At 44.1% G+C, this 26,046-nt stretch overlaps 1 protein-coding gene across 1 annotated transcript in view; it reads left to right on the top strand.

Moving 5' to 3' along the window:
• Window positions 1-26,046, top strand: part of LOC118366682 (formin-like protein 2) — an 82,567-nt gene that overhangs the window by 28,524 nt on the left and 27,997 nt on the right. Inside the window, 5 exon segments of the mRNA XM_052493870.1 lie at window positions 5,992-6,075; window positions 18,246-18,326; window positions 22,205-22,281; window positions 22,995-23,078; window positions 23,940-24,089. Coding sequence (XP_052349830.1) covers window positions 5,992-6,075; window positions 18,246-18,326; window positions 22,205-22,281; window positions 22,995-23,078; window positions 23,940-24,089 — 476 coding nt within the window.

Here is a 26,046-nt window from a genome sequence, read left to right as displayed (position 1 = left end):
CAGTATACTACAGTAATGTCTGCAGAAATACTATAGTAAATACTACTGTAATATCTGCAGAAACACTACAGCGAATACTACAGTATACTACAGTAATGTCTGCAGAAACACTATAGTAAATACTACAATATACTACAGTAATGTCTGCAGAAACACTATAGCAAATACTACAGTATACTACAGTAATGTCTGCAGAAACACTACAGCAGAATACTACAGTATACTACAGTAATGTCTGCAGAAACACTAATAATAAATACTACAGTATACTACAGTAATGTCTGCAGAAACACTATAGTGAATACTACAGTATACTACAGTAATGTCTGCAGAAACACTATAGTAAATACTACAGTATACTACAGTAATGTCTGCAGAAACACTACAGTAATGTCTGCAGAAACACTACAGTATACTACAGTAATGTCTGCAGAAACACTACAGTAATGTCTGCAGAGACACTACAGTATACTACAGTAATGTCTGCAGAAACACTATAGTGAATACTACAGTATACTACAATATTGTCTGCAGAAACACTACAGCGAATACTACAGTATACTACAGTAATGTCTGCAGAAACACTACAGTATACTACAGTAATGTCTGCAGAAACACTATAGTGAATACTACAGTATACTACAATAATGTCTGCAGAAACACTACAGCGAATACTACAGTATACTACAGTAATGTCTGCAGAAACATTAGTAAATACTACAGTATACTACAGTAATGTCTGCAGAAACACTATAGTGAATACTACAGTATACTACAGTAATGTCTGCAGAAACACTATAGTAAATACTACAGTATACTACAGTAATGTCTGCAGAAACACTATAGTGAATACTACAGTATACTACAGTAATGTCTGCAGAAAAACTATAGTGAATACTACCGTATACTACAATAATGTCTGCAGAAACACTACAGCGAATACTACAGTATACTACAGTAATGTCTGCAGAAACATTAGTAAATACTACAGTATACTACAGTAATGTCTGCAGAAACACTATAGCAAATACTACAGTATACTACAGTAATGTCTGCAGAAACACTAGTAAATACTACAGTATACTACAGTAATGTCTGCAGAAACACTATAGCAAATACTACAGTATACTACAGTAATGTCCGCAGAAACACTACAGTAAATACTACTGTATACTACAGTAATGTCTGCAGAAACACTATAATAAATACTACAGTATACTACAGTAATGTCTGCAGAAACAATATAGTGAATACTACAGTATACTACAGTAATGTCTGCAGAAACACTATAGTAAATACTACAGTATACTACAGTAATGTCTGCAGAAACACTATAGTGAATACTACAGTATACTACAGTAATGTCTGCAGAAACACTATAGTGAATACTACAGTATACTACAATAATGTCTGCAGAAACACTACAGCGAATACTACAGTATACTACAGTAATGTCTGCAGAAACATGAGTAAATACTACAGTATACTACAGTAATGTCTGCAGAAACACTATAGTAAATACTACAGTATACTACAGTAATGTCTGCAGAAACACTATAGTAAATACTACAGTATACTACAGTAATGTCTGCAGAAACACTATAGTGAATACTACAGTATACTACAGTAATGTCTGCAGAAACACTATAGTAAATACTACAGTAATGTCTGCAGAAACACTATAGTGAATACTACAGTATACTACAGTAATGTCTGCAGAAACACTATAGTGAATACTACCGTATACTACAATAAGGTCTGCAGAAACACTACAGCGAATACTACAGTATACTACACTAATGTCTGCAGAAACATTAGTAAATACTACAGTATACTACAGTAATGTCTGCAGAAACACTATAGCAAATACTACAGTATACTACAATAATGTCTGCAGAAACACTATAGTAAATACTACAGTATACTACAGTAATGTCTGCCGAAACACTAGAGTAAATACTACAGTATACTACAGTAATGTCTGCCGAAACACTAGAGTAAATACTACAGTATACTACAGTAATGTCTGCAGAAACACTACAGTAATGTCTGCAGAAACACTACAGTATACTACAGTAATGTCTGCAGAAACACTATAGTGAATACTACAGTATACTACAATAATGTCTGCAGAAACACTACAGCGAATACTACAGTATACTACGGTAATGTCTGCAGAAACATTAGTAAATACTACAGTATACTACAGTAATGTCTGCAGAAACACTATAGCAAATACTACAGTATACTACAGTAATGTCTGCAGAAACACTACAGCGAATACTACAGTAATGTCTGCAGCAACACTACAGCGAATACTACAGTATACTACAGTAATGTCTGCAGAAACATTAGTAAATACTACAGTATACTACAGTAATGTCTGCAGAAACACTATAGCAAATACTACAGTATACTACAGTAATGTCTGCAGAAACACTATAGTAAATACTACAGTATACTACAGTAATGTCTGCAGAAACACTATAGTAAATACTACAGTAATGTCTGCAGAAACACTACAGCGAATACTACAGTATACTACAGTAATGTCTGCAGAAACACTATAGTAAATACTACAATATACTACAGTAATGTCTGCAGAAACACTATAGCAAATACTACAGTATACTACAGTAATGTGTGCAGAAACACTACAGTGAATACTACAGTATACTACAGTAATGTCCGCAGAAACACTACATTAAATACTACAGTAATGTCTGCAGAAACACTATAATAAATACTACAGTATACTACTTTAATGTCTGCAGAAACACTATAGTGAATACTACAGTATACTACAGTAATGTCTGCAGAAACACTATAGTAAATACTACAGTATACTACAGTAATGTCTGCAGAAACACTATAGTGAATACTACAGTATACTACAGCAATGTCTGCAGAAACACTATAGTGAATACTACAGTATACTACAATAATGTCTGCAGGAACACTACAGCGAATACTACAGTATACTACAGTAATGTCTGCAGAAACATTAGTAAATACTACAGTATACTACAGTAATGTCTGCAGAAACACTATAGTAAATACTACAGTATACTACAGTAATGTCTGCAGAAACACTATAGTAAATACTACAGTAATGTCTGCAGAAACACTACAGCGAATACTACAGTATACTACAGTAATGTCTGCAGAAACACTATAGTAAATACTACAGTATACTACAGTAATGTCTGCAGAAACACTATAGCAAATACTACAGTATACTACAGTAATGTCTGCAGAAACACTACAGCGAATACTACAGTATACTACAGTAATGTCCGCAGAAACACTACAGTAAATACTACAGTATACTACAGTAATGTCTGCAGAAACACTACAGTATACTACAGCAATGTCTGCAGAAACACTATAGTAAATACTACAGTATACTACAGTAATGTCTGCAGAAACACTACAGCGAATACTGCAGTATACTACAGTAATGTCTGCAGAAACACTACAGCGAATACTGCAGTATACTACAGCAATGTCTGCAGAAACACTATAGTAAATACTACAGTATACTACAGTAATGTCTGCAGAAACACTACAGCGAATACTGCAGTATACTACAGTAATGTCTGCAGAAACACTATAGTACAGTATTATTCAGTGTAGTGTTTTTGCACATGAAGCCCACACGATTGACAGTCATTGGAATTATGTGCCTGTCCCAAATAGCACAATATTCCCTATAAAGTACACCATTTTTTTGACCAGACGATATCTTCCCCGGTTACTGGTTCCGTACAGTAAAGGTAAGCCTGTATGGTAGATTAATCTCGTGTTATGCATGGTCAGTTTGATCCGGTTATATGCATTTTGGGAAGGATGTTGAACACTGGCCCATCCCTCTTATATCTTCTTTTGTTGAATAAGAGAATTGCAGGTGTTTTTTGTTTTAGTTTTACCAGGCAACACTTGGCATGTCATCACCTTCCTTCCCAACCCTGATGCCTGCTGTGTCGCTCAGGCCCTTCCACACACATATGGCTTAGACGGAGACATGGGGTTACTCTCCTTCTCCCGACTGTATCCTGGTTTCACTCGGTCATGGAAAACGACACAGTCCCAGGATATTCTCCATCCGTCTTCCAGTCGCTCTCCTCGCCATGCGACTTTGGAAAATTCTGCGGCGGAAAAACATAGGGCCCGGTCCCAGGGCTGAACACACACAGGGCTGAACACACACAGGGCTGAACACACATCGATAGATGATCCTGCAAATTAAAACGGAGAAAAAATAACCCAAAACTGTACACTGTAAAATTGCCAATTTTTGTCTTCCTTAAGCAGTGGAAAACATTCGCCCTGCACCACTGGTAGCCTGTGTTTATAACCGAGACATGTCCAACAGTCATAGTGGGCTATTCCACAGTAACAGAATGATGCAGACGCTCAAAACCTTTAAATGTATGTCAAACAAAACATAAACCAATGATTGCAAAGTAAACAAACCGCGCGACTCTTTGCAATAGTGTTGTACGGTTTTTGTTTAACATTGCAATCATTGGTTATTGTTCGACATATATTCGAAGGTGAAAGGCCCTGGTGAAAGGCCCTGGTGGTCCTTCTGTAGCTCAGTTGGTAGAGCATGGCGCTTGTAACGCCAGGGTAGTGGGTTTATAACGATTCCGGGACCACCCATACGTAGAATGTATGCACACATGACTTTAAGTCGCTTTGCAATAAAAGCGTCTGCTAAATGGCATATATATATATATAAAGGCCTTAGCAATCGTTCTGTTACTGTGGAATTGCCCATTAATTATTGGGTTGTGTTTCACAACACAGACTGACGATCACTCAGACGAAACGAAACATGTTCTACCAAATCTAGGTTGTTTGTTGAAAGCGTAGTTTTCATATCAAAAGAATAATAGGTCGTAGCCTAACTCGTTCATATAAAATGTGTTGTTTCAGAGTATTTAGAAATGTTATGGTCACGTTTGTTTTGTGTACGTCAGTGAGTGTACGTGCGCCGCCCCGTGAATTTGGGTGGGTGGTGCGATTTAAGCACCAGCTAATTGTTTCAGTCTTTTCAAATGCACTTGTGGGGTAGGGTATAGTCGGGTCCGGGGGCGTTACATGAAGCAGATGTTATTTGAAAGTAGGGCGAGCCAACGGAAAAAGAAAGGGGTTGTGCAATGGATGATGGAGGTCTTGTTTTTACACATGTAGCAGTTTAACCATCACACACAGACACACACACACACACTCTACACATGTAACCAACACATGGGTGTTGAATAGTAAGCCTCTAATACAACACATTACTGTCAGCTGCAAGTCACTTTCAAATCCTCCTAACAAAGTAGCTTTCTGTTTGAGATCCCAATTACCAAACAAAACGAAGCAGAAAGTTGTCTTAGTGGCTAAACAATTCGGTTGGATGTTTACAGTTTGTTTTATTGAGTGGTTTAGCTACAGTAACGTTAGCTAAATCTAAGATGACATACTGCATGTGAGACAACCACAGCCGATTGCAGAGGACTCATTTCAACGCCAGAAAGCAGTTTGAATTTTGCCAATGATGACGTAGCACTGCGTAGACTAATCCAACCCCTCCCGCACTGCCCCCCCACCCCTATCTTACTCTGTCAGTATGTGATCCCGCCGGTTGCATGTTTGTGTGCATAAAATGCAATCCCACAGAATGATTACGCACGCACACAGCACCAAACACTCATCGTGCTGTGCCTTGGGGATGCCTGGGGGATTAAGTGGTGCTTCATGCTTCTTGTTATATGAGAGAGAGAGAGAGAGAGAGAGCCCCAGAGTCAGACTCCTTAGTAGGGGGAGACACTCTGTCCTCGCCCCGTCACCCCTTAACCATAGGGCTCTGGTCAAAAGTAGTGCACTATACGGGGAATAGGGTGCCACTTGGGACGCAGGTCTGACCGTGGCATCTGCCATTTTGGGTGGACGTTTCGTACATTTTATAATTGCGATGTTTCTCTGTTTCTCTTTCAGAACTCTATGAACCTTCCTCCAGACAAAGCGCGACTATTGCGGCAGTACGACAACGAGAAGAAGTGGGAACTTATCTGTGATCAGGTGGGATGTTGTTTACTCACCTTCATTAACCTGTTCACAATATCCTAGTTTAGAATCTACTGTGTCAGTCAGGGACGGACTTGGACCAGAAATCAAAATTTCGAACACACCGGCCCATTTTTTTCCCCCTCAAAGGAGGCCCCCACACCGGCCCATTTTTCCCCCGAGGGAGGCCCCCACACTGGACCATTTTTTCTCTCTCCTAGATCCCCATTATTAGCTAAATAACTTGTTATGGCTGCAATCTCGATATCAGATAAGTGTCATCAACAACCGCTGAATAGCATAGCACATTCAATAAATATTACTACAAATATTTATATTCATGAAATCACAAGTGCAATATAGGAATGCTAGGACAGTTTAGCGTTTTGTTAATCCACCTGTCGTGTCAGATTTTGAAATTACGCTTTTCAGCGAAAGCAATCCAAGCGTTTGTGTAAGTTTATCGATCGCACGACAAAACATTAAGTACACTTAGCATCAGGAAGCTTGGTCACGAAAATCAGAAAAGCAATCAAATTAATCGTTTACCTTTGATGATCTTCGGATGTTTTCACACGTTATGTTATGTTCAGAAATCCACAGGAAAGAGCGGTCACGACAACGCAGATGAAAATTCCAAATAGTTTCCATAATGTCCACAGAAACATGTCAAACGTTTTTTATAATCAATCCTCAGGTTGTTTATAAGATATATAATCGATAATATATCAACCGCAAATGTCTTTCACAGTAGGAGAGGGAAAAGCAATACCTATCCAAATTCTGTTGCGCGAGCAAAACTCATGTGACCACTTGACGCAATGTTATCGTTCTGGCTCATTTTCTCAAAATAAAAGCCTGAAACTATGTCTGGAGACTGTTGACACCTTGAGGAAGTGATAGAAAAAAGGAATCTTGTTCATATCCCTTTAAATCCAGCAAAGGGAGGCTATGGAACATGGAGTTTTCAAAATAGAAGCCACTTCCTGTTTTGATTTTCCTCAGGGTTTCGCCTGCAATATCAGTTCTGTTATATATACTCACAGACAATATTTTGACAGTTTTGAAACTTTAGAGTGTTTTCTATCCAATACTAATAATAATATGCATATATTAGCAACTGAGACTGAGGAGCTGGCCGTTTACAATGGGCACCTTTTCATCCAAGCTACTCAATACTGCCCCTGCTGCCATAAAAATATGCTTCTAATTTTGTGCAACAACCCTCAATTTGACTTTGACGGGCACACTTGGCTAAAGATGGACCAGCCCATCTGGCATTTGCCCGAACTGCCGTATGGCTGGTCCATTTCTGACTCAAGTCGCTAGTCTAAACAACTGAGAGAGCACTTTGTGTGTGTGTGTGGCCCTCGGTCCCCCAAGCCCCTCCCTTGGTCAAGTTGGTGAGGTGGCCCTGCTGGGGTGCAGATGATTCAGTAGAAAGCAGTACATTCACTCTCTCCACTGAGTGGAGGGAAGGATGACAGGGGTTTCACGGTGTGTTCAGCAGACCGAGTAGGGCTCCGGTCAAAAGTAGTGCACTATATAGGGAATAGTGTGCCATTTGGGATGGAACCCGTGTGTTTTCTGCTTCCCCGAGCAGAGTGAAAAGACGAGAGGGGGAGAGGGACCACCAAGCACTCGCTCAGGCTAAGGATACCATTGATACGCAGCCTCCCTGAACACAATAGACATAGTGGGGAAGTGGGCAGAATATGCAGTTTGCTGCCTGGTCGTTTTGACATGTTGACACGTTTTTGAATTGTGACCGGAGTTCAAATTCCTGTCAGCGTCACACGTCAAGTGAAGCGAAGTTGTCTGGCATTTCTCAATGGCTCCATAGTCCCTGTTTAGTGTGCTATGTTTGTCCATGTACCATAGGGTTCTGGTCAAAACGAGTGTACTACAGGGGAGAGTGGGGTAAGGTGAGTCCTTTAGTTTTTACACGCAGTAACACTCCGTCAAAGGAAAACAGAGTATTCTTTCTAACAAAGATTTTTATCTTATATTTCAGGATGCTGTGTAATCCCCAGAAATAATCAGAATTCATGTTAACATTACAGTTGTGAAAACATAACTTGTAGAAAAACAGTGGTCTCCCGGGGTATGGCGTAAGTTGAGCCGCGGGACGGTAAGTTTCTGTACTGAATGAAATATTACCACTACCTTTTTAGACCATGTCTATCTTTATTTCCCAAGCACAATAGCAATCGCTTCTTGTTTTTGTTGTATTTTAAGCATTTTTTTTGTAGCGCTTTTAACATAGGTCAGGCCCTGTTGTTACCTGATATCCCAGTGATATTGCCTTGTATTACGCCTGTGAAGAAAACACTTCAATTTGCTCCACTTGCCATTGGCTCAACCATTGGTTTATTTTACCCCATGGTTATTGGTTCAACTTACCCCACGGCAAACATTTTTGACTAAATTAGACCACACAGCTACAAGGATGCACTTTCATGTTAGGTTTAGGGCCCCATATTGAAGCGTATACTGATGTATAGTACAATCTTAAAATTATCTACTTTGGTTTAGATATAAGCATCATGAACCCTCTTAGCACAATAAATGAACGTAACGTGGTAGAAATACATTGTTTGTTTTTTAAACCTAACTTGCTTACCACTTTTATCCATGTGGTTTGTTCCTTCACAGACTCAATGAAATTGTATATTTTTTTGGTCAAATTGTTTATTTTGTGTATGGTTTCATAGAAACAAGGGTGGCTCAATTTACCGCTTTGGCTCAACTTACCCCACTCTCCCCTATATGGGAACAGGTTTTTATTCGGGACACAGATTCAGAATGACTCTCCTCCTTGTGAAGAGTGATCAGTCAGCTGTTTAAAGATCGCCTGATGGAATTCTGGCCAGGGGGAAGTTTGGAAGTGAGAAGCGAGGCGGGATCCAACAGTTTGTTCGCTGTTTGCGGAAACAAAGTTGGGTGGAATTGCTAAAAATAGACTTCTGCATGTTCATGTTTGCCATCAGAATAGCTAACCCGTGTTAAAGCCGAGGTGTGCGAATAAAATGTTTTCCTTGTCATATTATAACAACAGCTCATTTCGTAATGTAACCATGGCAACTGCGATGTTCGGAGGGGTAGCCAGAGAAACAAGGCCGACAGGTACATTAGCTTTGAACAGTATTTCTCTTGAAAAAAAAAAACATTCAGGGGGGTTGAAATATTAAACCTTTGTTAGGGCAATTAAGATCGATAAAATATTAAAGATGCTCTTCTCACAACGAAAACAAGGAAAGGAGATTATTCTATAGTATGCTTGCATGAAGAACATGATGCATTGACCAATGTCCAATTATCCTCATCAAAGACCTCATCATGTAATGCCAAATGAGCCTTTCTTTGACCCACAGTAGACCTCTCTCAGCTACATCATGGCTTCATCCCAAATGGCACCCTATTCCCGATAATGCACTACTTAAGTGCACTATACAGGGAATAGGGTGCCATTTGGGACATAGTGCCTGGCTCCTCCGATTGTCAATGCCACGTGGGTGGAATGTTGAGACTGGTATGTTGAGCAATGGTTTTGAGAGTTATTAATGGTGCTTCCAGCCTCAGCCTTTAGATAGGGAAAGCCATTGAAGTGCTGTGTCTCTTGAACTATCTCTGCCTCTCAAGTCGTTCATCCAGCAACAGAGAAGAGAGAGGCTTGCTTACTTTGGGCTCCCGAGTGGCGCAGCGGTCTAGGGCACTGCATCTCAGTGCTAGAGTATCACAACCGGCCGTGATTGGTAGTCCCATAGGGCGGCAGACAGTTGGCCTGGGTTTGGCCGGGGTAGGCCGCCATTGTAGATAAGAATTTGTTCTTAACTGACTTGCCTCGTCAAATAAAGGTGAAATAAAACATCAACTTCACCATTAATAGTGGAATTGTAATGATTTCATAGATAAGCAGCCTGCCTGCCCAGTATAGTGTATGTTCTCTCTCCCTTTGAACTCGGTAGAGAGACTCCTCTCCGCCCATCCGCATTGCAGCAGGATTTGAACTCTGGGCTTCACATGGCAGCTCAGTTCAAATTACCAGGAAGTCACTCCTCCTCTTTATCTAGTGACTATACAGCACACACAGGATATTACAAACACCGCTGGCACTGCACCCGGTTAACCCCCGTCTCCCAGCAGTATCCCTCTCCTCTGTCCCACTCGGGCCCCATGCTGCAGGTGCAGAGGAGGGATTCTACTACTATTACGACAGCTCAGATGGAATCCAGATCACGATCCTCCTCCCACAGATGGCTTTTATGGCTGTCATAGACCACGCGGGAACTCTTTTATATGTCCCCCTATAAATCTCATATACTTTCCGTACGCCATGGCCTGCCACGTATATATTCCCCTGTCATTTTAGCAGCAACATATGCAGCTTGTCTGTCACCAACAACGGGGGGGCGGGCATCCCAAATCGTACACTATTTCCTTTACAGTGCACTACTTTTGACCAGAGTCCTATACAGTGAGGGAAAAAAGTATTTGAATCCCTGCTGATTTTGTATGTTTGCCCACTGACAAAGAAATGATCAGTCTATAATTTTAATGGTATGTTTATTTGAACAGTGAGAGACAGAATAACAGCAAAAAAATCCAGAAATACGCATGTCAAAAATGTTATAAATTGATTTGCATTTTAATGAGGGAAATAAGTATTTGACCCCTCTGCAAAACATGACTTAGTACTCGGTGGCAAAACCCTTTTTGGCAATCACAGAGGACAGACGGTTCTTGTAGTTGGCCACCAGGTTTGCACACATCTCAGGAGGGATTTTTTTCCCACTCCTCTTTGCAGATCTTCTCCAAGTCATTAAGGTTTCGAGGCTGACGTTTGGCAACTCGAGCTTTCAGCTCCCTCCACAGACGTTCTATGTGAATAAGGACTCCAGGACCTTAATGTGCTTCTCCTTGAGACACTACTTTGTTGCCTTGGCTGTCTGTTTTGGGTCATTGTCATGCTGGAATACCCATCCATGACCCATTTTCAATACCCTGGCTGAGGGAAGGAGGTTCTCACCCAAGATAAGACAGTACATGGCCCCGTCCATCGTCCCTTTGATGCGGTGAAGTTGTCCTGTCCCCTTAGCAGAAAAACACCCCCAAAGCATAATGTTTCCACCTTCATGTTTGACGGTGGGGATGGTGTTCTTTGGGGTCATAGGCAGCATTCCTCCCCCTCCAAACACGGCAAGTTGAGTTGATGCCAAAGAGCTCCATATTAGTCTCATCTGACCACAACACTTTCACCCAGTTGTCCTCATTGAATCATTCAGATGTTCATTGGCAAACTTCAGACGGGCATGTATATGTGCTTTCATGAGCAGGGGGACCTTGCAGGCGATGCAGGATTTCAGTCCTTCACGGCATAGTGTGTTACCTGTTGTTTTCTTGGTGACTATGGTCCCAGCTGCCTTGAGATCATTGACAAGATCCTCCCATGTAGTTCTGGGCTGATTCCTCACCATTCTCATGATCATTGCAACTCCACGAGGTGACATCTTGCATGGAGCCCCAGGCCTAGGGATGCTGACAGTTCTTTTGTGTTTCTTCCATTTGCGAATAATCACAACAACTGTTGTCACCTTCTCACCAAGCTGCTTGGCGACGGTCTTGTAGCCCATTCCAGCCTTGTGTAGGTCTACAATCTTGTCCCTGACATCCTTGGAGAGCTCTTTGGTCTTGGCCATGGTGGAGAGTTTGGAATCTGATTGATTGATTGCTTCTGTGGACAGGTGTCTTTTATACAGGTAACAAACTGAGATTAGGAGCACTCCCTTTATTAGTGTGCTCCTAATCTCAGCTCGTTACCTGTATAAAAGACACCTGGGAGCCAGAAATCTTTCTGATTGGGAGGGGGTCAAATACTTATTTCCCTCATTAAAATGCAAATCAATTTATAACATTTTTGACATGCGTTTTTCTGGATTGTTTGTTGTTGTTACTCTGTCTCTCACTGTTCAAATAAACCTACCATTAAAAGTATAGACTGATCATTTCTTTGTCAGTGGGCAAACTGACAAAATCAGCAGGGGATCAAATACTTTCTCCCCTCACTGTAGGTGCCATTTGGGAAGCACGCCGCGCTGTTTGTATTGGATCAACAAGTCAAGCTCCCTTTCCTGCATGGAGCTGTCCTCTTTCCTGTTATTGTGACTGAGAGGCAACAGCACTCACTCACGCGGTGATGAATGTAATGGTGAGGCCATCGGCATCATCACACAGCCAGCAATGCGATGATCAAACACCCAGAAAATACGCTCAGGCTGCCTCCCAAATGGCATCCTATTACCTGTGTAGTGCACTTGATAGGGAATAGGATGCCATTTGGAACAAGGCTACTGATTTACACAATCTGCATGTCTGACCCGGGTTGACATGACCTAGCGACATGTAGTGAGCTCTGAGCGATGTTATTGGCCGCTTTACCGGTTCTTGTGTGATTTGTGATTCTCATTCCCGTTCGGAGTGATCCAAAGCCTCCGGTAATCCCTCTTGCTTGAATTTGGAGGACTGTGGGGGAAATTATGGCCTAAAACCTGCCTACTACCAGCCCTAGACAGTCGGTCAGGGCAAACAAGGCAGCCAGCCTGCGTCCTGCGCTCTTTGCTGTCCCAGATGCACTCTGAACAGCCTTCTAAGGCACCACCGCATAGACACAAAGCTATGAGAGTCTGGTGATTCTGATCTGGGATCTGGGGCTGTGAAGGCTAGTTAATCACCTTTCTCTACTGGCCACTTTGACCTACAAGCCCTGGTCAAAAGTTGTGCACTATGAAGGGAATAGGTGGCCATTTGGGATGGAACCCTGTCTGTCACCTACAGACGAGCCGACTACTAATCATTCGATATCAGGACAGTGTGGTGTGGTCTGCCTGGGTTTGTTTAATGTCAGTTCATTAAACCTGAGGAGACTGTCTCTCTCTGACACAACAGTCTACCTCTGGCAAGATGGTAGCCAACCTGGTCTCAAACATATTACATCTTACTAAAATCCGTGCCACTCCATTTAGTATGATATGTTACTTTACATTAGGTTACATTACATTGGCCTACCAATGCAATAGCGGTCATACAATATAATACGTATAGTATCCTACGTTTTGACCACACCAGTATGATTTGATCCATTTAGTATGATATATTACGTTTGACTGCTTTAGTATGATATATTACGTTCAACTGCTTTAGTGTGATATATTACATCCAACTACTTTAGTATGCATAATTACATTCAACTACTTTAGTATGATATATTACATTCAACTACTTTAGTATCAAATCCAATCAAATGTATTTATATAGCCCTTCTTACATCAGCTGATATTTCAAAGTGCTGTACAGAAACCCAGCCTAAAACCCCAAACAGCAAGCAATGCAGGTGTAGAAGCACGGTGGCTAGGAAAAACTCCCTAGAAAGGCCAAAACCTAGGAAGAAACCTAGAGAGGAACCAGGCTATGAGGGGTGGCCAGTCCTCTTCTGGCTGCGCTGGGTGGAGATTATAACAGAACATGGCCAAGATGTTCAAATGTTCATAAATGATCAGACTTACCCTAGCCCCCCCGACACAAAAACTACTGCAGCACATATACTGGAGGCTGAGACAGGACGGGTCAGGAGACACTGTGGCCCCATCAGATGATACCCCCGGACAGGGCCAAACAGGCAGGATATAACCCCACCCACTTTGCCAAAGCACAGCCCCCACACCACTGGAGGGATATCTTCAACCACCAACCTACCATCCTGAGACAAGGCCGAGTATAGCCCATAAAGATCTCCGCCACAGCACCACCCAAGGGGTGGCGCCAACCCAGACAGGAAGATCACGTCAGTGACTCAACCCACTCAAGTGACGCACCCCTCCTAGGGACGGCATGGAAGAGCACCAGTAAGCCAGTGACTCAGCCCCTGTAATAGGGTTAGAGGCAGAGAATCCCAGTGGAGAGAGGGGAACCGGCCAGGCAGAGACAGCAAGGGCGGTTCGTTGCTCCAGAGCCTTTCCGTTCACCTTCACACTCCTGGGCCAAACTATACTACAATCATATGAGTTCCTCAGTTCGGTGTTTAACTGATTTTTATCCTCTGACATCCTTGGGTAGGCAGATGGAGTCTGGAAGGGCATCAAGGTATCTTTGGGTTGTCTGAGAATTTATAGCACGACTTTTGATGCTCCTTGGTTGGGGTCTGAGCAGATTATTTGTTGCGATTGCAAACGTAATAAAATGGTGGTCCGATAGTCCAGGATTATGAGGTAAAAACATTAAGATCCGCAACATTTATTCCATGGGACAAAACTAGGTCCAGAGCATGACTGTGACAGTTTGTAGGTCCAGAGACATGTTGGACAAAACCCACTGAGTCGATGATGGCTCCGAAAGCGTTTTGGAGTAGATCTGTGGACTTTTCCATGTGAATATTAAAATCACCAAAAATTTGAATATTATCTGCTATGACTACAAGGTCCGATAGGAATTCAGGGAAATCAGTGAGGAACGCTGTATATGGCCCAGGAGACCTTTAAACAGTAGCTATAAAAAGTGATTGAGTAGGTTGCATAGATTTCATGACTAGACGCTCAAAAGTAGAAAACGTCTTTTTTAATTATTTTTTTACATTTGCTTTCGTAAATGTTAGCAACACCTCCACCTTTGCGGGATGCAAAGTATAACCAGGTGGTGAGGCCTCATTTAACACAGTAAATTAAATCAGGCTTAAGCCAGATTTCAGTCAGGCCAATCACATCAAGATTATGATCAGTGATTAGTTAATTGACTATAACTGCCTTTGAAGTGAGGGATCTAACATTAAGTAGCCCTATTTTGAGATGTGAGGTATCACGATCTCTTTCAATAATGGCAGGAATGGAGGAGGTCTTTATCCTAGTGAGATTGCTAAGGCGAACATCGCCATGTTTAGTTTTGCCCAACCTAGGTCGAAGCGCAGACACGGTCTCTGCAAGTAGCAGACTCCACTAAGCCGACAAGCTGGCTAACAGCCTGCTGCCTGGCCTGCACCCTATTTCATTGTGGAGCTAGAGGAGTTAGAGCCCTGTCTATGTTGGTAGATAAGATGAGAGCACCCCTCCAGCTAGGATGGAGTCTGTCACTCCTCAGCAGGTCAGGCTTGGTCCTGTTTGTGGGTGAGTCCCAGAAAGAGGGCCAATTATCTACAAATTATATCTTTTGGTAGGGGCTGAAAACAGTTTAACCAGCGATTGAGTTGTGAGACTGCTGTTGAGCTCATCACTCCCCCTAACTGGGAGGGGGCCAGAGACAATTACTCGATGCCGACACATCTTTCTAGCTGATTTTACAGGCTGAAGCTATGTTGCGCTTGGTGACCTCTGACTGTTTCATCCTAACATCGTTGGTGCCAACATGGATAACAATATCTCTATACTCTCTACACTTGCCAGTTTTAGGTTTATCCAGCACCATCTTCAGATTAGCCTTAACCTCGGTAGCCCTGCCTCCTGGTAAACAGTGTATGATCGCTGGATGATTCGTTTTAGTCTAATACTGCGGGTAATTGAGTCTCCAATGACTAGGGTTTTCAATTTGTCAGAGCAAATGGTGGGAAGCTTCGGCGTCTCAGACCCCGTAACGGGAGGAGTAGAGACAAGAGAAGGCTCGGCCTCAGACTCCGACTCGCTGCTTAATGGGGAAAACCTGTTGAAAGTTTCTGTCGGCTGAATGAGCGACACCGGTTGAGCATTCCTACAGCATTTCCCTCCAGAAGCCATGAGAAAGTTGTCCGGCTGCGGGGACCGTGCGAGGGGATTTATTTTAACGTTACTATCTGTACTTACTGGTGTCACAGACGCTGTTCATCCTTTCCTACACTAAAATGTCTCTTACCTAACGATTGCGTCTGAAGCTGGGCTTGCAGCACAGCTATCCTCGCCGTAAGGCGATCGTTCTCCTGTATATTATACAGCGACTGCAATTAGAAGGCATCATGTTAATGTTACTACTTAGCTTCAGCTGTTGGAGGTCCTGACGAACCATAGGGTGAATAAAGCGTCCGGAGTGAAAAGGTTGAATGAAAAAAAAAATTGTGAGGGAAAAACTAAAAATATAAACGGTAATTAAAAAGTAAAAAACGTAAAGTTGTCAGGTAGCAAATTAAGGTTGGCAACAAAACGATATATTACGTTGCTTTAGTATAATATACTATGTGCCAAAGTTGTCCGTGATGAGATTCAAACATGCAACCTTCACTTGCTAGATGTTTGCGCTTTTACGCCCACACATCCACCTCGACCAACAAGCCTAATTTGACGAGTCTGTGATAGTGGAGCCGCTGTGAGTGATGACCTTGTGGCCTTTTATTAGATATACGCACGGGAAACTGTTGAGTGTGAAAAAGCGTTTTAGGTATTAACCCAAACCGGTGCGTCTGGCACCGACTACCATACCCCGTTTAAAGGCGCTTACATTTTCTGTCTTGCCCATTCACCCTCTGAATGGCACACATACACAATCCATGTCTCAAGGCTTACATTTTTTTTTTACCTGTCTCTAGAGGTCGACCGATTTATCGGAATGGCCGATTAATTAGGGCCGATTTCAAGTTTTCATAACAATCGGAAATCGGTATTTTTGGACACCGATTTGGACGATTTACTTTTTCTTTTTTTTTCTTTAAAAAAAATCTTTATTTAACTAGGCAAGTCAGTTAAGAACACCTTCATATTTTCAATGACGGCCTGGGAACGGTGGGTTAACTGCCTTGTTCAGGGGCAGAACGACAGATTTCTATCTTGTCAGCTCGGGGATTCAATCTTGCAACCTTACAGTTAACTAGTCCAACGCTCTAACCACCTGCCTCTCATTGCACTCCACGAGGAGACTGCCTGTTACGCGAATGCAGTAAGCCAAGGTAAGTTGCTAGCGAGCATTAAACTTGTCTTATAAAAAACAATCAATCAATCAATCATAATCACTAGTTAACTACACATGGTTGATGATATTACTAGTTTATCTAGCGTGTCCTGCATTGCATATAATCGATGCGGTGCGTATTCGCGAAAAAGGACTGTCCTTGCTCCAATGTGTATCTAACCATAAACATCAATGCCTTTCTTAAAATCAATACACAGAAGTATATATTATATGAATATTTAGCTAAAAGAAATACAGGTCAGCAGGCAATATTAACCTGGTGAAATTGTGTCACTTGAGTCAGGCTATATGTAACAGTTTGGGCCGCCTAATTTGCCAGACTTTTATGTAATTATGACATAACATTGAAGGTTGTGCAATGTAACAGGAATATTTAGACTTATGGATGCCACCCGTTAGATAAAATACAGAACGGTTCCGTATTTCACTGAAAGAATAAATTTCTTTTTTTCAAGATTATAGTTTCCGGATTCGACCATATGAATGACCTAAGGCTCGTATTTCTGTGTGTTATTATGTTATAACTAAGTCTATGATTTGATAGAAAAGTCTGACTGAGCGATGGTAGGCAGCAGCAGGCTCGTAAGCATTCATTCAAACAGCACTTTTGTGCGTTTTGCCAGCAGCTCTTCGCAATGCTTCAAGCATTGCGCTGTTTATGACTTCAAGCCCATCAACTCCTGAGATTAGGCTGGTGTAACCGATGTGAAATGGCTAGCTAGTGAGCGGGCTGCGCGCTAATAGTGTTTCAAACGTCACTTGCTCTGAGACTTGGAGTAGTTGTTCCCCTTGCTCTGCAAGGGCCGCAACATTTGTGGAGCGATGGGTAACGATGCTTCAAGGGTGGCTGTTGTCGATTAATCGCTATCGGCTTTTTTTGGTCCTCCAATAATCTGTATCGGTATCGGCGTTGAAAAATCATAATCGGTCGACCACTAGTCTCCTCCCCTTCATCTACACGGATTGAAGTGAATTTAACAAGTGACATCAATATGGGACCATAGCTTTCACCTGGATGCACCTGGTTTATGTCGTGGAAAGAGCACGTTTTTAATGTTTTGCCTACTGAGTGGAAATCAACAACAGTGATGTGGTTTAGCCCCAGTAGTTTGGCACAATCGCCAGTAAACCAAATGACAGTTAATGTTGTCCCCTTTAACCCTCCACAGTTAGCTGAGTAACTACAGAATGAGGGTGAAAGTAACGTGTTTTTGTGTTCTCTCTGTCTCCTCCTCTCTCTCTCTTCTCTCTATCTCTCCCTCTCACAGGAACGATTCCAAGTGAAGAACCCCCCCCACACATACATCCAGAAGCTGAGGGGCTTTCTGGACCCGGCCGCCACCAGGAAGGTAAAGGGAGAGTGTGGATTCTTCCACTGCCTCAGCTTCTTCCTTCCCCTTTCAGCTCAACACCACCCGTGTTACATTCATGGGGGGGGCAGCCTATGCTGCCCCCCCCTCCCCACCTAGTGTTGAAGTGTGTTCCTCGTCTCTCCCTGATCGAAAAAGCAAAGAGAATATGTTCTGCATCTTGTATCGCGACACGCCTCGTATTTTGGCACTCCTGCAGCCCTCGCTGCATTATCGATGAACCCTTCTAAGCTCGGGGCCTACGTCTCCCTCAGAGCATCGCCCTGCTCTTTAGGGTTGTATCCAAAAAAATGGAAAACTATTCCCTTTCCAGTGCACTACTTTCGACCAGAGCCCTATGGACCCTGGTCAAAAGTAGTGGACGGCGAAAAGGAATAGGGGTGCCATATGGGACGCATCCGTAGTTGGCTCTCTGATGATACAGAACGTGACTGAAGGACTAACGTTCCTCTCTGGAGACGGAGATGAAGGGGAAGGAGGATAGGAGGAGGATGAAGAGCAACATTGGAGAGGAGAAGCGAGGAATAGAGAGAGGAAGGAGGGTGGTGTATGGTAGATAACAAGTGCTCATGTTGTGGTCAGATGGAAGACTATGAGGAGGAGTGCATTGTGGGATGGGGCAGGGTTAGGCTTCCTCCCTAATGGCACCCTAGTCCCTATAGTGCACTACTTTTGACTGGAGCCGAGCCAAAAGTGGTGCACTATATAGGGAAATAGTGTGCTATTTGGGATGTTGGCATGGTGAACGGGAGGATGGCTCCCAGATGACGGAAATGACTGGTCCAGGTTTAACTCTCTCTCGGGGTGTAAACACTTAGCACTGCCATGGCTGAAGGAAGGATTTATTACACACTATCTGCATCCCAAATGGCACCCTATTCCCTATATAGTGGTCCACTTTTGTCCAGGGTCCATAGGGAGTCCCATAGGGCTCTGGTCAACAGTAGTGCACTATGTAGGGGATAGGGTGCCATTTGGGATGCATTCACTGACTCCAAGGCCTGCATACGTTTAGGCAGCGAGCCCTCGCTGTCTTTGTTTGTCTAACACCGTTGACCAAAGTATGATCTTCCTCTATCTTTATTGAAACCGTTTGTCACGGGCTGGAATCGAGCCTTCAGCGAGAGGCAACAGCGCTTATTAAAACACGCCTCTGTTTTTTCGACGACGAGCGGTTGGGCTCCTGTGTTTATTTTCACGTCCAAACGTCCGGGCTGTTTATCACATGCCCTGGGAACTATGAGTCGTCAGAGTCTGCTCCCTCCACAGTTGGGCTGATACCATGCTCCAACAACAGTCCCGCGTGTCCCTCGACAGGAGGTCAGCAGCCGGCACCAGAGGGAGAGGGGGAAAGAGACAGAGAGAGAGAGTTGGAAAATGGAGAGAGACAGGGTAAAGATAGTGTGTGAGAGAGCGCAGGGGAGAAAGAGAGAGTAGGGGAGAGAGAGAGAGATGCAGAAAAAGAGAGTTATGGTTTTACATTCCTGTTCAACCCCCTTTTCTTTCGACTCGGAACAATTGCCACTTTGTGCCTCTGTGGAGAGCCGGAGCTGGAGGTCATTGCCGCCTCTTTACATATGCAGGCCCCCGTGCATTCCTCTCAGCCAATAGGCAGCCAAAAAGGAAGAGGTTCATTCCAAAAAACTTCCTAAGAATGTATCGGCCATTTATTTGTTTCCAGGATGACCTCCCCGGAGTGTGCACCGTCCTCCACTCATCACAGCTCCCCACTCCCCACTGTTTTCTCTGTTCTCTCTCTTCTCTTCCTCCTATCTCTTTCCCTGCTTTTTTTTTTTCTCGCTCCCTGCACTCTCTCTCGTCTCATTCCCCCCGCTCTCTCTCTCTCGTCTCGTTCCCCCTGCTCTCTCTCTCTCGTCTCGTTCCCCCTGCTTTCTCTCTCTCGTCTCGTTCCCCATGCTCTCTCTCTCTCGTCTCGTTCCCCTGCTCTCGTCTCGTTCCCCCTGCTCTCTCTCGCTCGTCTCGTTCCCCCTGCTCTCTCTCTCGTCTCGTTCCCCCTGCTCTCTCTCTCGTCTCGTTCCCCCTCCTCTCTCTCTCTCGTCTCGTTCCCCCTCCTCCTCTCTCTCTCTCGTCTCGTTCCCCTCCTCTCTCTCTCTCTCTCGTTCCCCCTGCTCTCTCTCTCTCGTCTCGTTCCCCTGCTCTCTCTCTCGTCTCGTTCCCCCTGCTCTCTCTCTCTCGTCTCGTTCCCCCTGCTCTCTCTCTCTCTCTCGTCTCGTTCCCCCTGCTCTCTCTCTCTCGTCTCGTTCCCCCTGCTCTCTCTCTCTCTCGTCTCGTTCCCCCTGCTCTCTCTCTCTCTCTCGTCTCGTTCCCCCTGCTCTCTCTCTCTCGTCTCGTTCCCCCTGCTCTCTCTCTCTCGTCTCGTTCCCCCTGCTCTCTCTCTCGTCTCGTTCCCCCTGCTCTCTCTCTCTCGTCTCGTTCCCCCTGCTCTCTCTCTCGTCTCGTTCCCCCTGCTCTCTCTCTCGTCTCGTTCCCCCTGCTCTCTCTCTCGTCTCGTTCCCCCTGCTCTCTCTCTCTCGTCTCGTTCTCCCTGCTCTCTCTGGATCTGAGCGGCAGCTGGTAGTACTTAGTGAGGAGTGATGTGTGTGTGTGTGTGGACGTGACCGCTGTGTGTGTGGGTCAGGGAGTCTGCGCAGTACACCTCACACTAGCGCCGCTTTCCATATAAACACACAAGGGGGCTCCTCCCTAATAAAAACACTGTTTCTCATCTCACATGTGCCAAACACACACCCCAGCTCCGTACTACAGGCCAAGGACCAGAGAAACCCTGCCAATGGGAACATCCCTGTACTCATCTCTCTCTCTCTCTGTGTGTTTATAACACCGGGCCCTGCTCTGTTTGTCTGGCACCCTATTCCTTACCTAGTGCACCACTTTTTGACCAAAGCCCTGTGCACTATAAAGGGAATAGGGTGCTATTTGGGATGCCGCCAGCCATAGACACATCATGGAAAGGGAAGGCTCCAGCTCAGCCAAAAATGGGTTGATATGGAGACTGGGAGCCTCCTCCTCTGTCTCTGTCATTGGTGATGCAATGATTCACTGTCTGCCATCAGGGAGGCTCTTCCACTGAACAAGTAGTGATCAACACCGGTTCTTCTGGGCGTTGATTATGAATGCTAATGGCAAAGCCCTGTCGCTCACGCTATTGCTTTTTGGATTCCTCCGCACAACTTTTGCGTAACAGGCTGCGAGGCTTTTGTTTGGAGTCGCGGGTCTTTTTGTCTGAAAATGAAAGCAGAGAGAGAGAGGTGAGAGGGAGAAAGAGAGAGAGAGGGAACAACCTCTCCGCGAACACTTGTCTCACGTTGCATATTCACATGCAGGGCAGGTCATACACTTCAGTCCACCCAGCGTTTGTTCCTGGACATGTAACCACGGGAACAGCACAACGGGACTAGAATGGATATATGCTGTGTGTGTGTTTGTGTGAAGGCCCTGACAGCTCAAACACAAGCCAGATCCAATTTAATGAGTCGATTATGGCCTCATCCCAAATAGCACATTATTCTCTATATACTGTAGTGCACCACATTCGACCAAAAGTACACTGTACAGGGAATAGAGTGCCATTTGGGATGCTGCCGATTATATTGCTCCGGATGAAGGAACTGCTTCTACGCAAAGCAGACATTGGAATGACTACGGTAAAGTCAAGCATTCTATGAGCAGGATTGTCCATTATGTTGACTTTCATGTTTCCTGGCTCTCTGTTGATGTCATTGATATGGTTGGTGAAATGCCCCACATATCACTCAACGTTTCTACCCGACATATCGGTCTACTGAATACGGAACGGAGCGTTGAAATGTTCAAAATGTCTCTTTCTTTAACCCCAGAAATTCAGACGGAGGGTGCAGGAGTCCACCCAGGTCCTGAGAGAACTGGAAATTTCGTTAAGGACCAATCACATAGGGTGAGTAATAATTAAGATTAAGTATGTGAATGTGAAGGTCAAGTGCCTGCGTCCCAAATTGGTACCCTATGGGCCCTGGTCAAAAATAGTGCACTAGAAAGGGATTAGGGTGCCATTTGGGTCTCATCCCAGGTCAGCTGTGGTCGCAGGTGGTAATGAGGCCAGGGTGCATGCTGGGTGCTGGAGGCAGGATAAGGGATGATAAGGGTCAGCAGGAAGCAGCGGGGGTTGATGAGACTGGAGCAAGGTCACTGGCGACACGGCACCACTTTGTGACCCTATGAGGACAGGAAGGAACAGTATGTATTCCAAATGGCACCCTATTCCCTACACAGTGCACTACTTTTGACCCGAGCCCCCAGCCAGGAGACCATCCAGCCAGCCAAATCCTACCTAGACAATACAACCCCAGGCAGACTCTGTTACATTACAACAGTCACACAATCTCAGCATCCCAACAACACGAGATGCCCCCCCCCCTCTCTTTCTTTCTCTCGCTCTCTCTCTCATCTCTCACTCTCTCATCTCTCACTCTCTCTCTCCTATATCTCTCTCTCTATCTCTCTCCCTCTTTCCCTCTCCTTGTAGTGTATCACAATGTCAAATGAGAATCCCAGACCGTTCACAACTCTGTGTGTTGCACGTGAACCACATGCCGAGCACCGTCTGCGCATTGTATTTGAACTAAGACTGTGTGTCATTTCTCCTTCTAGGTGGGTGAGAGAGTTCTTAAACGAAGAAAACAAAGGCCTGGACGTACTGGTGGAGTATCTGTCTTTTGCGCAGTACGCTGTCACGTAAGTCCCCCCTCCGCGGCTCTTTCTCCTTTCTCCATGTCCTCCTATAGCGCGGGCCAGACAATGAGCACAATGGCCCTTTTTTTGTTTGTTAGCCTAATCAACCACACATCCCCTTGACACCCTGCAGCCTGCTTCGTTCTCAGAAACACCGAGTCACTGGTCGTATGTGGCGACCGGCCCTGCTCCCGTAGACTCTGTCTACGTCCCAACTGGCACCCTATTCCCTATATAGTGGGCCCTGGTCAAAAGCAGTGCACGGCATAGGGAATAGGGTGCCATTTGCTGTGCATACGTTCAACTCTGTGTGGCATGTAGATTCTATTCATTGATGGCATGATTACTCGGTCCCGGGGGGGGTTTCCATTCAGAGCCAATGGCGTTTTTAGTTACGTTTGTATTTGCTTTCTGACCCTACGTTATTGGTCTGTCCAACACGTTTCTAATGGTTACCCCATCAGTGAGGGTTTACCTTGATTACCCAGGTACTAGTCAGTCCCCTGCCTTTTTGTTAGAAAACAGCCACAGCTATAAAAATAAAAAATACGGGGGAGGGGTGGGGGGATATCTGCCCCCCTAAAATGTGAAGTAAGAGATGCCTCTATGTGACTTTTATACAGTTCTCCTTTTCCTTCCAGACTCTGATAATGTATTAAACAGATTAGGGCTGTGTCTTAAGCGGCACCCTATCCACTATTGCAGTGCACTACCTTTGACCAGAAACCTATGGGTCCTGGTCAAAAGTAGTGCACTATAAAGAGAATACGGTGCTATTTGGGACATTGCTGGACTGTGGTCAGAGAGTACGGAAATGTACTAGGTTCTCTAAGCCCCTTTGTCCTGTGTGTTTCCCCTGTCCAGGTTTGATGGCGACAGCGTGGAGAAGAACCCGGAGAAGTCGGTGGACAAGCCCTGGAGCAGATCCATAGAGGACCTGCATGGGGGGAGTAACCTCCCGTCCCCCGTCAGCGGGAACAGCATTACCCGCGCCGGGCGACACGCCACGCTACGGTAAGCAACGCACACGTCACCTCACCACCGTACATTATAGCCTAGAGGCTACTCTAAGAACGCGCTGCAATGATAACCAAGTCCTAATTCTCTATTTTTAAACGTAACATGTTTGTTGTATAAGAGATGGCTTGAAATGTCATAATTGTTTTTGACTTAGTCTGGATTGTCACAGTTCCCAGGTTTGCTAATACGCTCACGCGTTTGCATGTGATGTCTGAGAAGGCCTTTTGTTGTGGTCATGAGGCCTTTAAGTCTTTAAATGGCTTAAGACACGTTTCGTTGTGGCATGGAACGGCAGGACGAAGGAGAGGGGGGGGTTGTTTTCCAGAGCTGTGTTTCAAGCGGCATCTTATTCCCAATATAGTGCACTACTTTTGACGGGTCACGGGTCAAAAGTAGGGCACTACATATAGGGAATAGGGTGCCATTTGGGAGAAGACCTTTTATTGGGTCGTCTGACTCATGATGTTATGGAATAGGATATCTCTGACACGGGGGTTTTCGTGGCTTCTGAACAATCTGGAAGAACTATTTTCTAGCACCATCTTTTCCACAGGGATTTTACAGATATTACTGTGTTATATAATATAATAATAATAATATATGCCATTTAGCTGACGCTTTTATCCAAAGCGACTTACAGTCATGTGTGCATACATTCTACGTATGGGTGGTCCCGGGAATCGAACCCACTACCCTGGCGTTACAAGCGCCATGCTCTACCAACTGTGCTACAGAAGGTTATGTCATGAATATGACGCGAATTCTACGTCTTTTTGAATGATTTGGCAAACATTTAACATTTGAAATTGTCCCCGTTTCCTTTAAACCATGGTCATTTCATTTGGATTATAGGCGGCAAACATAGTTCATGCATATTTCTGACTGTGTTAATCGCCGCAGTCGTTTCAATGATGTCCCGGTGTGTTCGTCCCGTTGACTTCACATGTACACGGCTAATCCCAATTTTTCTGACCGTCAGTAACTCGCAGGTCTTTTAACGAGAGACGTTACACCGAGGGCACCACTGAGACCGCACGCGTCTTCTGAACAACCAACGCTATCCTAACTCTCATATAATGGAATGAACGAATCTGGACTCGCTAGGCTTCTTCTCTTAGGAAACACACAGGCCAGTTTGTGTCCCGCAAAATGGCACCCGATTCCCTATAGAATGTCGCCGAGTGCACCTTTGACCAGAGCTCTATGGGTCCTGTTCCAAAGTAGTACACTTTATAGGATATGTGGGTGCTAGCGCCTATGTACAAGGGCCTGTGGGGTTAGTGTTAGTACTTCTGTCAAGCAATTGTGCTATCAGATGGAAGATACTATAAGAGACTAAGGCTATATGTGTGTGTTTCCAAAATGACACTCTATTCCCTATATAGTGCACTACCTTTGATGAGTGGCAACCTGTTCCCTATATAGTGCACTGGTTTTGAAATGTAGTACAATATAGGGATTAGGGTGCCATTCGGAACCCATACAGTCGGAATTCAAAATTGATTAAATATATATATTTTTAAATCTCACCTATCTACACACAATACCCCATCTAAAACATCTCATTTACATAAGTATTCACACCCCTGGGTCAATACATGTTAGAATTTCTTTCTGGGTATGTCTCTATGAGCGTTGCACTCCTGGATTGTACAATATTTGCAAATTGTTCTTTAAAGAATTCTTCAAGCTCTGTCAAGTTGGCTGTTGATCATTGTTTGACAGCCATTTTCAAGTCTTGCCTTAGATTTTCAAGCTTAGCTCTATTCTGTTTCTTTGTAGCCTAAAAAAAAACTCCCTAGTCCTTGCCGGTGACAAGCATACCCATAACATGATGCAGCCACCACCATGCTTGAACATATGAAGAGTGGTACTAGGTGGATGTGTTGTGTTTTTTATTTTTTATTCTGTACAGGCTTCCTTGTTTTAACTCTGTTGTTTTAGGTGAGTA

Source organism: Oncorhynchus keta, chromosome 34 (genome assembly GCF_023373465.1).
Source record: "Oncorhynchus keta strain PuntledgeMale-10-30-2019 chromosome 34, Oket_V2, whole genome shotgun sequence".
NCBI lineage: Eukaryota > Metazoa > Chordata > Actinopteri > Salmoniformes > Salmonidae > Oncorhynchus > Oncorhynchus keta.
Note: the sequence above shows the minus strand (reverse complement) of the source record. Positions and strands in the feature narration are given on the sequence as shown.